This window comes from Prinia subflava, chromosome 16 (assembly GCF_021018805.1).
Source record: "Prinia subflava isolate CZ2003 ecotype Zambia chromosome 16, Cam_Psub_1.2, whole genome shotgun sequence".
Lineage (NCBI taxonomy): Eukaryota > Metazoa > Chordata > Aves > Passeriformes > Cisticolidae > Prinia > Prinia subflava.
Window position 1 is genome coordinate 13,763,061 of NC_086262.1, and position 14,173 is coordinate 13,777,233.

General features: G+C 49.0%; 2 protein-coding genes across 4 annotated transcripts in view; one reads left to right on the forward strand and one right to left on the reverse strand.

The window, feature by feature from the left end:
- The first annotated feature begins 3,389 nt into the window (after positions 1–3,389).
- On the forward strand, positions 3,390–10,965 carry NIPAL4 (NIPA like domain containing 4). Its single transcript, XM_063413474.1, has 7 exons — positions 3,390–3,612; positions 5,200–5,448; positions 7,347–7,403; positions 8,332–8,422; positions 9,557–9,717; positions 9,816–10,399; positions 10,826–10,965. The coding sequence occupies exons 1-7, from the start codon at positions 3,411–3,413 to the stop codon at positions 10,835–10,837; spliced, it is 1,356 nt and encodes a 451-aa protein (XP_063269544.1). The 5' UTR covers positions 3,390–3,410; the 3' UTR covers positions 10,838–10,965.
- ADAM19 (ADAM metallopeptidase domain 19) overlaps positions 10,901–14,173 on the reverse strand; it is a 33,214-nt gene continuing 29,941 nt past the window's right edge. For all 3 annotated transcript variants that reach the window (XM_063413472.1, XM_063413470.1, XM_063413471.1), the window contains exon 23: positions 10,901–14,003. In XM_063413472.1, the coding sequence (XP_063269542.1) occupies positions 13,932–14,003 (72 nt within the window). In that variant the 3' untranslated portion in view covers positions 10,901–13,931. The remainder of the gene's footprint in view (positions 14,004–14,173) is intronic.

The following is a 14,173-nucleotide window of genomic DNA, read 5'->3' on the forward strand; positions in this document are numbered from 1 at the left end:
CACAGACCCACAGATGGGTGCATGGCGTGGGGAGGGCAGGGCTGCAAGGGTTGGACCCACCATGGGTGTGGCAGGCTTGGGAACTGTCTCTGTTGGTGCTGTCTAAACTCTGGTGGCACCAAATGAGAGCCTCAGCCACTGCAGACATGGTTACCTTGAGACAGGCTGAATTAAAAGCTGTCTGCTCATCAAAGTTCAATCTCCCAAGCTTTGGGCATTCTTTCATGTAGTGCTGCAATCATCCAGCAATTCCCTTAACCCCTACCTTATCAAATCATTGCCAGAAAAAGGGTTCACCCTTTCTTTGAAGCAGCAAACAGCTCCTTGGAGCTCTAAAATGATACAAAGCCAGAGCAGAATATTACAAAGCTGTTCAGAAACTTTCCATGGAAACCATGCCTAGCAGACATCCAAGGGCAAAAGTTTCCATCACCTGTTAGCAGGATACTTCCACCATCATTTTTAACAGAGGACAATTGGTACTCAGTAGTTTTTCATCACTTTTTCCAGAACAGAAGAGATGAGCAGACAAGAGCAAGGGAAAGAACAGCTTTTGGATGTTGCTGGAGAGGGTATTTGCATGCAAAGCTGCCTTGTTCTGCACCCTGGATTCCAGTCAAGGTTTTGGCCTGGAAACCAGTATTTCAGGAGGAACTGCATTGTTAAAAGATGAGCTGCTGAGGAAGACTCCCTGATTTCTGATGAGTTATTTTTAAGGCAGCATCTGATGTGAGTATCAGCCTGTGAGGTCATAGCTTGGAGCTAAATTCCCTTAATTACAGCCTTCCCATTAAAATGAGGATATGAAGCAATAAAAGAGGCATTGGCTGTATCCTTGCTTTATTGTTATCAGTCTCGACTTGCCCTTGACTAAGCACAGAAGGCTCCATGCCAGCCCTACCTGGCTCTTTACTCCCATTTTGCCATACACAGCCTTGCTAAATCCATCAAATGCAACTCCTGTGACTTCGTGATTTTATGGCCTGCACCCCCCGCAGTCCCTGTGCCAGGAAGGAGGAAATATGTGACACACTTGTATCCATGGCTGATTTCAAGATCTGACTGAAGCTTCTCCCTCAGTGGTGTCACCCAGGCACGCTCCTTTTGCAGTGTCTGATAGAGCCAGCTCACACTGCAGTGTCCCTTCCTTTTGGGGACATTTTGCTCATCATGTCTCTCTTCCCAGGACTTAGAATGGCTCCTTTTGGATGTCTCACCCCTTGTCAAATCTGGCAGAAGTGGCCCACAGACTCAAATTTGTCTTTGGGGATGAAAAGGAGTATATAAACACATGTGGTCACATCAGTCTTTTCCTTTAGGAAATCAAGCTGACAGGGGGAGGTAAAGATGTGGCCCACAGTGCCTTTTTCTTTTGCCTGCACCATGCTGTGGCAGTAATGCATGAAGCTGCACCATGACCAAAAGGATTATTTTAACTCCCACATCTCTTCCATAAAAATTTGCTGCCTCCTTCACACCTCTTTGTGCACAGTGAGCACAGATGTCAACAACACTCATCTGAAAAAGCTTGGAAATCATTTTGGACACGGTTTAACTGCCAATAACCACGCCACAATTAGGCCTCCCCAGCTAGGAGCAAGACCTCAGGGTGTTGGAAAAGGTCCAGCAAAGGAGAGAGTTCCAAGCACCAGAGTGAGGAGGCAGAGCAGCCTGTGAGGGGACAGGGGACACGAATTCCCCCAGCCAGCACAGACAGACAGCACTGCAAATACTGCAATACTTGTCCCACTTCACCACCACGCTGGTTTTCTACAACCAGCCCTGTACTGACATGATGCATGAGTAGCTCCTAACCAGCATGAGCCAGTAAATTTACCAAACAGAGGCCAAATCCCAGCTTCGTTGTCTTACCCAGGATCTTGTCCCTTTTGGTTGCATAATAAATAACAGCAGCAGAAGTTGCTCCCAGAACATTGATAAATCAGCACACGTTTCATTTCCTACTTCAAAACCTGCTGCCATTTGATTTGGATTGATTATCAAGTGCCCTGCCATAAAGGGGAGGACGTGGGGTTTGGCTGGAACAGTTCTCCCAACCAGTGACCCGTGGGACTGTGATGGATGAACAGACTTGATTAAAATCAAATGACTCACAAAGCACTTGAGCATTACATTTACTGGAGAAAACAGTTGCTCAGAGATAGGATCAGGCACTGAATGAAGGAGTCATGAGGTATTAGCAATGCTGCAGCCTGATAGTCTAAGGGTGATTCCTGTAGTAACAGGCAATTTATTTTATGAGGAAAAAAAAAAAAAGGCAATTTTTCAGACACGTTCAGATCCTGCAAACCTTATATCTTTATGTTGCCTTATGACCAGGATCTTTTTTACCTTTAAATGTGGTCTTGCTGGAGCAAAGCTCTTGTTTCACGATTGGTTTTCCTTATCTCTGTTGCCCTACAGCAGAACCTGGCTAATGGCAACGAAAGGACTTTTCTATCAGCAATCGGTTTCTGTGTACACTGCCACTGAGCACACATGCAGGAAGGGAGGTCAGCAGAGGAGGATGGGGATGAAGGCAAAACAAGGGAGGTCTGCAGAGAAGCTGGGGATGAAGGCAAAACTGACGTGCCACACTCTCTGAAACATTCCCACACCAGAATCAGCAAGGGAGGCTTCGGCTGCCCTGGGAGGAGGAGCTGATGGAGATTCCTCTCCTCCAGCCTGAACAAACCAAGTGACCTCAGTTGCTCTTCACATGGTTTCTCCTCCAGACCCTTCACAATCTTCGTGGCTCTCCTTTGGATGCTCCCTAACGACTTTATATCCACATACCGTTCAGCCCCAAAGGGTAGAAAATACCTCTGAGCTCGAGTCCAGCCATTCACCTGACATTGCCACTAACATTTCTCTCGTTTGCTTTTAATTTCCATTTCCACCACACCTGCGTTCAGCCCGGCTGTGCACAGCAGCTCCCCTAAGCCCTCACACACCTCCGAGCCACCCTCCCGCTGCCCCAGCGCCTTCCCCAGCCTCTGCAGCACGGAAAACAAACTCCAGAGGAGAAAACCCTGCGGCAGCAGCCTCGGCAGGCTCTGTGCGAAGGGACAGAAGTGCAGGAGATGGCACCGCACCCACCGGGCAGGCGGGGATGGGGACGGGAACAAGGGCTGGGAAGATGGGGATGAGGGCTGGGAGGATGGGGACAGGGGTTGGGAGGATGAGGACAGGGGTTGGGAGGATGGAGACAAGGACTGGGAAGATGAGGACAGGGGTTGGGAGGATGGGGACAGGGGTTGGGAGGATGGGGACAAGGACTGGGAGGATGAGGACGAGTGCCGGGAGGATGGAGATGAAGGCTGGGAGGACGGGGATAAAGGGTCGGGAGGATGGAGATGAGGACTGGGAAGATGGGACAAGGACTGGGAGGATGGAGACAAGGGCAGGAGATGCGGGGGCCGGCCCAGGGGCCCGTGCAGGGCTCTCCCGGGCACTGCCGGCGCTCCCAGCCCAGTGAGGGGCCGGCCCGGCCCGGGGGAGGAGCGGGGCGGGCTCAGGTGTGCCCGGCCCTGCCCGCGGCCCGGGATGCGCTGAGCGGCCGGAGAAGGAAGGCAATGGAGCCTCCGGAGACCAACAGCAGCTGCAGCAATGGTGGGTGAGCCCCGGGCAGCGGCACCGGCCCGGCGGCACCGGCGGGACCCGCCCGGGACACGGCGGGAGCGGGCCGGGTCCGGGTCCGGGACAGCGGGGCTGAGCCCGGCTTTGGGGCTGGCCTCGGTCACTGCTCGGCTTTGGGGCTTCTGCCTGCCTTTGGGGACTCTTTTCCTTTTTTTGGAGTCTGTATAGGAACGGGGAAACTTGAGCAGCCGGCACCACGCTGTGCCAGCCCGAGAGCGCACAGGGAAGCAGGAGTCGGGCTTTTTCCTTTAAAGTTTTTTTTAATCCAGCTGGTAATCACCCCATCCTGCTGCCTTATGCTTGTGCCTGGTAGTACCTTGTGGAGATTTTCACCCAGCCGAGGAGGCAAGTTCCGCCCTTATTCCCCAGGAAATATTTCCATGATCAAGATTGTTTTTGCAGTAGGAAAAAAAAAAATATTATTAAGGTACCCTTGGAAACTCATCTAGAGAGTCACTGGTATTTTTTCCTTTAGAAAAATGTTTATAGCCAGTTCAGATCCAAAACTTTAGCTGTGTGTGCTGGGGCCAGGGTTGCAGCTGCTTGAGGTCTAAGCCAGGCTCGTGGTTCAGGGAAAATGTGGGGCCCAGGCTCCTGACTCTGCTGGGAGCCATTCCATACTCCTGCCTGCAGAGACACAAATCCCTTCTCTGTAATTCCTGTGTGAGTTCAGGCAGAAAAAAATGAAGTCTCTTACTACAAAGAGACTTCTGTACTCCACCTGGCTGCTCTGTTCCTCATGGTCACAGTCACACCGTCTTTGCTACACTTGGAGTAAAGATTGCAGTAGAGGGATGTGCTGGGTGTGGTAGGAGTGTCAGGGGAAGAAGAAATTCAGCAATTTTCCCACCCCCACACACCAGCACACCTTGGCCAGAGCCACAGGGCTGCAGTGCTTTTGGTGTTCACAGCAGAGCTCTGTGCCTGCTCTCAGTCCTTCCACACTTGGCAGGAAGGGTTTGCTTTAGGAGCACTCAGGCACTCTGCAAATAGAATAAAGCCATAAAAGACTAGAGGAAATGAATTGTCAAGATGAATCTGGTGTTGTCTTATGACACAGCTCAGCACACAGCGCTGGAACAGATGCACAGATACAGTGTGGGAATCACTCAACATTAAAACCCAAGTCACAACTGCAGATGAGCTGGCAGGTGTGAGGATTAGTTGGCTGGAAAGCACCAAATTCTTTGGATCAGCAAGGTTAAGTGTTGATAAAGCCTAGTTCAACCCCATAACAGTGGAGTTTGGTGGAGATACTCTGGCATACATATTTGGAAATTCAAATTATTTTTTAGAGATCCTTGTGGCCTGCCAGCTGGGTGTGTAGACTCATTCAATGTCAAAGAGATGCTTGAACTGCAGGCCATAAATCTGTCAGACAACACCCTGCCATTTCCACGTGAGAGTAAAAAGGTGTGCTGAGCTTTTGGAGATCTTTGGGTATTGCTGTTAGGATGACAGCACAGGTGGCTGTGCAGGGGAACACCTGACTGAGCCTAAGGGAGCAGGAACATGTTGATAGTCAGTAATTTGCTGTTTTATCTCCATGGTGTCCCACAGGGTCTCTGATCACCATTTCCTGCCTTTCCCACCGGGTCGTGTGCCAAGTGATTGGCAGTGCTGTCCCAGCTGTCCCTGTCCAGGACAATGGGACTTCAGATAGCTCCTGGATAACTCGGCTGGAAAACAATTATGGGTTCTACATCGGCCTGGGCTTGGCTGTCTTCTCCAGCTTCCTCATCGGGAGCAGCGTCATCCTCAAGAAGAAGGGGCTGCTACGGCTGGTGGAGAAGGGAGGCACCAGGGCAGGTAAGGCTTTCCTGGGGGCAGGAGGGGGAGAGATTACCTGCTCCTAGGACTACACACAGTCCAAATTTCAGCACTCCTGGGGCAAGGGAACACCTCTGGGTACAGCCAGTCTTCCATCAGCAGTGTAAATAAGAGCTTTTGTGGGTGCATCTTGGTGTGTGAGATGCAGACAGCAGTGCTGTGTGGGAGCTGAGGAGCTAATTCATAGGCCTGGCATTGGAAAGGAGCTAATTGACAGGCTCTGTGTTAGAAAGGAGCTAATTTACAGAGCCCTGCACTGGAAGAGCTCAGCTGAAAGCAGCGTTCCCCTGCCTGGCACCACAAACAGCAGGTGATGGTGCTGTGAGGTCAGACCCACACAGAGCAGTGCCCATCACTCACGAGTGTGAGCCAGGAGAGGCAGAGCCCTAAAAGCTCTGTGAAATGAGTCCCTTTGCACAGAGCCAGCTCAGGGCCCTGCCCCAGCCCGGAGCAGAGCAGCACAGCCCTGGCCCCACTCCTGCTCTGAGGGAAGCAGCAGCTTTGCCCCCAGCTCACCGAGAGGAGGCTGCAGCCTGTGTGCTTGGATTGCATTAGCTGCGGTGAGTGCAGGACAGGCAGCTCTGGGGGTTCCTGTGGCTTCAGAAGGGATCCTGGGGAGCTGTGTTGCACAAGAACCTGCAGATAACTTTCCTCTAGCACCAGGCTCTCAGGGTGAGGCGTGTGTTTATGTGTACACACGTATATATATATATATATATATATATATATATATATATGTTTATGGATGGGCAGTGGTGGAGCAGCACTGCCTAGAGCAGGATTGCACTGTACAATTGGACACATCCCATCAGCATTGCAAACATGCTCCAGCAGCAGGCTAAGTCCTACCTGGCAGCTGACCTACTTGCATAACTGCAAAACAGAGCAATGATAATTAAAACACTGCTGCTTCCCAGTCCTGGCCAAGGAACAGTTTTAAAATAATCTTTCAGAGGAAGTAAATATCACCATCCCCATTTTACCCTGTGCCTGTATGGGGACACAGAGGCATAGAATGATGAAATGACTGTCCAGAGACAGCCAGCAAAGCCACCAACAGCAGCTGAGCCACGGGGCAGTCTCAGGTCCCTCTGCATCCTGGAGCTGCTCAACACAGATGGGTTTGCTTTCTGACATTATACTTGCACAATGAAATATCAGTGTTGCTTCAACTGTAGATGACTCTGTCCTCCTTCCCTCCGTGAGCTCTTTCCACAGCAGAGCCAAGCAAGTAAAATAAGAGCAAACCTCCCCCTCCTGTTTTTCAGAATGTTTAGCATTCTGAAAGGAATTAGAGATTAATGACAGAAAATTGCAACTGACAATAAGAGTTCTTGGGAAAAACCCTGACCAAGCAAAAAGACCCTAAAACAAATAAACCAGCAATTTCTGAGGAATACCAAAGCATAACATTTGAACTTCAGCATTTATGGAGTTCTTGAGGAACCAGAAGAGGCTGAACTCTAGGAAAAGATTTTTCCCTGTGTCCTGAACTCTCCCCCTTCAACTCTTCATTGCCCCTTGTCCTGTCTCACCCTGTAATCAGTCTCTCAGCCCCAGTGTCACCCTGCTATGTGTGCACATCACTTTCCCCAAGGCAAGTCAAACACTGCTGTTACTGACAGCTCCAGCCAGGTCAGATTTATCAAAAACATGGGCTCTCCCTGACCCAGCAAAATCAGGGTTCACTATGTCAGCAGGCTCCAGCTCCTTCTGTGGGTTAGGACCAGAACTGGATTAGCTCCCAGCACAGTCCATTCTTCCCTGTTCTTTGTCACACTCTTCCCCTGGCAGTTTATCCCTCTCCCAAGGGATATTCTCATCTCTTGCTCTGAAGGATTTGGTTGTTAACTGCTGCATGTGCTTTTCTTCCCCAGGAGATGGAGGCCATGGCTACCTGAAGGACTGGCTCTGGTGGGCTGGCCTGTTAACCAGTGAGTAGGAGCTGTTTCCCTGGGTTTGCAGCTTTTCCTGGGTCTGTCCCTCAGAATGAGGTGTGGAATAAACTGAGTATTTCTGTCGAGCTCCCCCGTCCTCGGCAGAGGTTCCTCAGGGAGAGGAGAGGCAGTGATCCATGCAGGATCTCCCTCCCCATCCTCCTGCAGGACTGGCAGGACCTGCCAGCTCAGTTTTACCTGATCAAAAGCATGAAAAGCCAGGTTTGAACAGGGCAGCTGGCGGGTCTGCCTGTGCACCAGGCACAGGGCAAACAGCCTCCCCTGAGTGCCTGGGGGCTCTGGGAGGGTTTCCTGCTGCAGCACAGGGACATAAAGATGTTTGTATCCCCTCCTTCCTTGAAAAAAATTTGCTTTCCCTTAAAACAAGACTTAAAGCCTTTATTTCCTGCTGCAGCATGACAGCATCTGATAAAATTGGGCTCAAAGCTGCACGGAGAGCAGCAGATTTTCCAGCAGGGTGTTTCAGAGCCCTCTTTCCTGGCTCTCCCTGTGGCAGCTCCAGCTCAAGGTGCCCCCAGCTCGCTCTGCCCTCACTGCTCAGGGACAGGGACAGGGACAGGGACAGCCCAGCCAGAGAGGGACACCACAGCCCCAAGGACACAGTGTGGAGGGCACTGGGGCTCCCACAGCCTCCCCTCCCTTGTTAACCCCACACAGCCTGGCTGGGCTGGGGTCCATGAGCCCACCTGGGTCAGCCCTGACCTGCCCATGGAGGGGTTGGTTCCCTTCTCTTTTAATTTGAAATAGATTTTCACCACTGTCTGCCCCTGTTTAGCAGCAGGATGAAACCCCCAGCATAAACCCTGCTCTCAGAGTGACATCTTGCTGGTTTGTAAACCCCCAAAAGAAAACACAGAAAGTGCTCTGTAACTCACCGGTGTTTATTTTTCTTGTGTTTGTTTAGTGGGTGGAGGGGAAGCTGCCAACTTTGCTGCCTATGCCTTTGCTCCTGCAACAATTGTCACGCCTCTGGGGGCTCTCAGCGTGCTCATAAGGTGATTTTTGTCTCTATAATTTGCAATTTGTTTCTTAATTTATTTTTTTTTTTGCCTGTTTGACTTGTAAAAATTGACTTGAAGGGATACTAATATGATTTTTTTCTGCCCAAAGGGAAAAGAGTCTCAGTGTTTTCTAAAAAACACTTTACAGTTGTTGTCCTTTTGGGGGATCATTTGGGAACCATTGAATTAAGTAGCTTGCCCTTCTGGAAATGCTGGATGTGGAGAGCAGCCACATACACTGCAGGGTAAATTATTGCAAATACCTGCATTAGTTCATTCTTTATTCCAGCTCTTTAACCATTGGTGGGGGTTTAATGTTTGTTTGCTTTCTTTTGTTTGGTTTTTGTAATCAAGAGTACTAAAAATTTAAAAAGGTCAAAAATACCACGCTTATTTTCAAACTGCCTTTCACCTCCCTTTTATTTTATAAGCTTTTAGGGTCCTCTCGTGTTGCAGGGTTTTATACTTCTGGCTGTTCTCAAAAGAGCTGAAACCCTATTTTATTTCTTTATTTTAAAGTATGAGATTCCTACCAAAATGCATGGCTCTGGCTACTTAAGGTTTATAGAAAGACTGTATTAGGAAATATATAAGGAAACTGAGAGTTAGGACTGCTCTGGTGTCCTGCTCCAGACTTTTTTGGACAACAATTAGATATTTTTGCAGATAAATCTGTAGCCCCAGTACTTTCAGAGTTTCTCTGAGGCTTAACAGTTCTGATGATTTAGTTAAAATTAACACAGCTTTTTTGTTCTTAGGTTCAGGTTTTTTTCTCTGTTACACTGGCCCTTGAAGTCATTTTCATGAGCACTAAAAGCTTCATAATGCTCAGCAGCTCACGAATGATTCTGCCGACCCTGAAAATGTATTTCTGAGGATGTGCTAAAACATTCAGCATTTTTGCACCTTGCTGACACAAGAGCTGTGATCTGCAGGTCACACCTGCACCCCTGCAGCTTCAGCTGTGATAGATGCCATGTACTTGTGTATTAACCCATTGGAATCCAACTAATTTACACCCAAACTGTGTCCTTGTATCACAAGGAAGCAATCTTAACTCCCTTGGAGCTGCTGTTCCTCCGTTAAAGGAGCGCAAAGCACCGGGTGATGTTTCTGTGTCCCCTGCAGTGCCATTCTGTCCTCGTATCTGCTTGGAGAGCGGCTCAACCTGCTGGGCAAGCTGGGCTGCCTGCTGAGCCTGGTGGGCAGCACTGTGATGGTCATCCACGCCCCGGAGGACGAGGAGGTCACCACTCTGGAGGAGATGACCGCCAAGCTGAGGGAGCCGGGTACGCAGCCAGCCGCGTTTTCCCTCTCGGGGCTGGGCGGTGCAAGCCTCTCCTCATGCCCACCGCTGGAGTTTTGAGCTCTCCTCTCCCTCCTGCAGGTTTCCTGGCTTATGGAGCCATCCTGCTGGCTCTCTGCTTCCTCCTGATCTTCTACCTGGCCCCCCGTTACGGCCAGAGCAACATCCTCATCTACCTCACCATCTGCTCCGTTATCGGCGCCTTCTCCGTGTCCTCGGTCAAGGGCTTGGGGATTGCCATCAAGGGCTTCTTTGCTGGCCAGCCTGTGCTGCAGCACCCACTGACCTGGATCCCGGTCATCACGCTGGTGGCATCCATCACCACGCAGATCAACTACCTCAACAAGTCCCTAGACATTTTCAACACCTCCTTGGTGTTCCCCATATACTATGTGCTGTTCACCACCATCGTCATCACCACCTCCATCATCCTCTTTAAGGAGTGGGTCACCATGACCGTGGTTGACATCATTGGGACTGTCTGTGGCTTCCTCACCATCATTTTGGGGGTGTTTTTGCTCCATGCTTTCAAAGACATGGATGTCAGTTTAGGGAATTTACCCCAAGTCCTTCAGAATGAACAGCCAGCGCCGGTCACCAGAGATGACAAGAACATCCTGATAGAGGTGGACAACTCCAGCATCGGCCCAGAGGATAAACCCAAAGTATTCATGCTCTACACTTGGGGTGTTACATGCAGGGGGCTGGAGGCTGGGTGGGTGATGTCGATATTCCAGGTGCCAGGGGAAAATTTTAACAAGGAAAAGCAGAAAATGAAAAGAACGGTGTCTTTTCCAAAGTCAAATCTTTCTCCAGGCTTTTGGATGGGATGTCTGTCATGCTGTGGCAGCAAGGGGTGTGTTTAATCCTCTCTGGGCCCTAATACATGCAGCCACTGGGAACAAAAATCCTCCAGAAATTTGATAGTGCTGGAACAAAGCTCCTCCCTGAGGCTCCTTCCCACCTCTTATTCCTGGCACGGCTGGTGTTTACCCTTCACTCCTTCCCCCGGGGGGCCACTGATATTTTTGTCTCCAGGCTTTGATGGATCACTGATTAGTGTTTTTTGTCTTTTTTTGTTTCCCTTCTAGACACTCGCATGAGCTCTAAAATACACACCAGCGTCTCAAGAGGAGGTGAGAGACAAGGACTCTGCTCATCCATGTTTAATCACTTGCTCTTCAAATAAGGGGACAAGAATATTGGTGAATATGGGCAAAACAAGGTGAATTTTGCAATAGCTGCTCACTCAGGCTCAATGGCAGGACTCAAGCCATGAAGTGTTTCTACAGAGAGATTTTTTTCAGCTTTTTTTTGTGACATGCAGGAGTTTCTCTGAAGCAGTGTTAATTACTTTTATGGGAGTTTTGTTTATTTGGGTTTTTTTCCCTGAGCAGCTCTGGTGCCCAGGCTTTGGTGAAGTTGCTGGGCCTGACCCAGACCCCACCTGAGGAAGGGCAGTCCCTGCTCAGGCTGGGGAGCTCTGGCAGGGTAAACCCCACATCAACAGAAACTCTACCCCTGTCTCCAAGACTTCTTGTGACAATTTTTTCAGCCTGAAAGACCAAGTGGCTGTAAATATTAAGTATTGTTTTCCTCAGGAAATATCTCGACCTTGGAAACCCCTCCCAAATTCTTTGAGCCCCCATGAGGTGTCTTCTCCTCTGAGATGCTCACCTGATTATCCCTGGGTGTGAGCATCACTGAGCAAATACAATGTGGGGCTTTGGGAGAGAGGATGATGCAGTCTCCTATTTTAATAACATTTCAGTGCTATCTTTTTGGAATGTGGAAAGGGAAATAAAGGTTATTTAAAAAAAAAATAGTTGCAGGTGGATCTGAAAGCTTTTCATTATTTCATCTTACTGGTGTAGCCCCAAAGGATAAAGAGGCTGAGGGACAGCTGAGAACAGAAAGAGCATCTGGAGCAGAGTAAAACAGCAGCGACCTCCTTTGGTGGCAGAAAATAATCCAAGTCACTCACTCCAGCTTTGGTTTTGGTATCCTGATCAGTATGATGCTTTGTGCATTTTATTTTAGAGAATGCTGTAAATGGGACTCATCTTTTGTCACTCCAGAAGTGCATTTCATTAAAGCAATCCTGCCCTCCCTGTAGAAATGGCATGTAGAAAATGAAGATCTGAACTGAGGTAATAAAATAATAGACAGTGAAAGAGTATTTGTTACTCACAGCCGAAAAATTTTATTACAACTAGGCACAAGGCGCTGAAGTGAATTGACTTTCATTTTTCAAGTAATTGCATAGAAGCATAGAGAGCATCACTGTAAACCGTTAAAATGTGGACAGGAGAGAAAGTGAGATGTGTTTTGTTATCAGTTCTCCCAAGTAATATTATCTTTCAAAAAAAATCAGGTTTCATCATCTTCTACTGCTCCTTCAGTTCCCCAGGTCTCATTCACTCAACTTGCACACATCTGAAAATTTGAAAGGACTTATTTAAAGCTACCTTCTTGAGATTTTTGTGATATTCCAATAAAGTTTTCTATTAGATTTGGGCATGTCCAGTTATTCTCTGAGCATTGTGTGTCTGGGGGGCATTTTTTGAAACATTGACCTCATGCTCACATGAAAGGCAGTGAAAATAATTTTAGTTACTTTTAGTGGCTGTTTGCTGAAGATCAGAGGTTGGAGCAGAAGTGCTGCTGGCCTCAGAGAGCTCAGATGTGAGATCAAGTTCTTGTGGCTGAATCAACAATGACAGTGTAGGTACAGTCCTGCTACACTGTGATCAGCTAAAGCTGCCATTACATACAAGAAACAACAAGTCTGGGGGTTGTTAGAATACACATTTTTATATATAATACACTCCAACTGTCAAAAAGACCCCAAAGATTAGAAAGGTGGTGTGTTTTTCTTGCTCTCCCTTATTTCAGAAAGAAGTTTCTTAGATTGGTTTGTTTTCCAGGCACATAGACAGTAAGAAAATGTCTAAAATCAGGAAGAGAAGGAATAATCTGTGAGAGTTTCAAGACACGGCATGTGGACTGTTTCCTTGTGGAGAAAGAGGTAGTAAAGTTGTGAAAACTAATGCAACTTAAATCATCCTACAGATAAACTACTACATATAACTACAAATTATTGCAAAAGCCAAACTACTAGGAGAAGAAAAAAACTATAAGGGAGGGTGCTCAGGCTCAGAACCTTCAGCTGCTTAAAGTGCACATAGACAGCTCTCTCCATCCATAGCCGGGAGAAAAAACCTGGAGTAAGAGATCTCCCCTCCAAAAGCACCATGTTTTGTATTAGTGTTTTGGTTGTTTCACCAACTGGGCGTTTTTTCAGGTAGGTTTCTCACTGGTTTGGGGAGCAGATAGCCCATGCTGAGTTACAGCCCAGCACAGACTCTGCTGGCAGTACCACACACTGCAGAGGTCTCATCACTGCTGAGCTTCCTGCTGGCCTCTGGCTCTGGGCAGAGCTGCCCTGTCGTACCTGGAGTGTGTTTTAATGACAAGGATTGGAGCTTGTGGGCTGTGCTGGGGCTGCTTTTGGGACTTTCAGCACCAAGGGGACACAAGCGAGTGTGGAGGACAGAAGGGCTGCAACGCTGCTGTAGAGGGTTATATGGGGAAAACAATTAATCCCCTCTGCTAAAGCTGAGCAAAATCCACAGTGGCCCCACAAATTACATTTCCACAGTTGGCTCCCTGTTGGGACCCCATTTGCCACCCCCTGTAAACAGAATAAACTGAAGAGTGTTAGCACCAGCTGCCTCCTGCCCTCCCCAGAGGCAGCAGATTCTGTATAGCACCAATCTGCTCCTGCAGCTGCATGGGGGCCTGAGGAAGCCAACAGGGCTCCCGTGAAAGCCCAGGAGGGCCAGCACCTGCACTCACAGCTTGTTCTCCCTGGTAGCACTTAAATAACTGATTTAAAACATGTGAAACCCCCATCACCCCATCCCTGCCCTGGATATTCCACCGTAACATTTAAATACTGTGCAAACAAGTGATCCCTGCGTGGAAAAGGCAGAGAGGGTCCAGCTGAGCCTGGCCAGTACCTGGGGCACTCCTGCCTGGCCTGACTGCAGCCTGGAGAGCCCCAGAGGAAACAGGGCTGGGCAGGAGGAGAGGAGCTGAGGCACTGGCCCTGGCAGTGAAGGTGTGAGCGTGGTTTTGGATGATGAAGGCCATCCAGAGCCCTGTGAAGCTGGAGCCAGGCAGGAACAGGCTGCTTCAGGAATTCCCACAGGAGCCTGGCTGTCCCACTTTCAAGTTCACTGCTCCAGCTGTCCAGGCACCAGCATTCTGGGTGAGATGGGAAAAGGGGAGAAGAAGAGGGGTGAGCACTGATGGAAGAACAAGCACCATCCTCGCCCTCTCCTGGAGCTGATGTCAGCCTGTCTGCATTCACAACCCAATGCATCGCACAGGAACTCTCCCACAAGGAAGTTCCTGCAGTTTTCTCCATTTTCCAC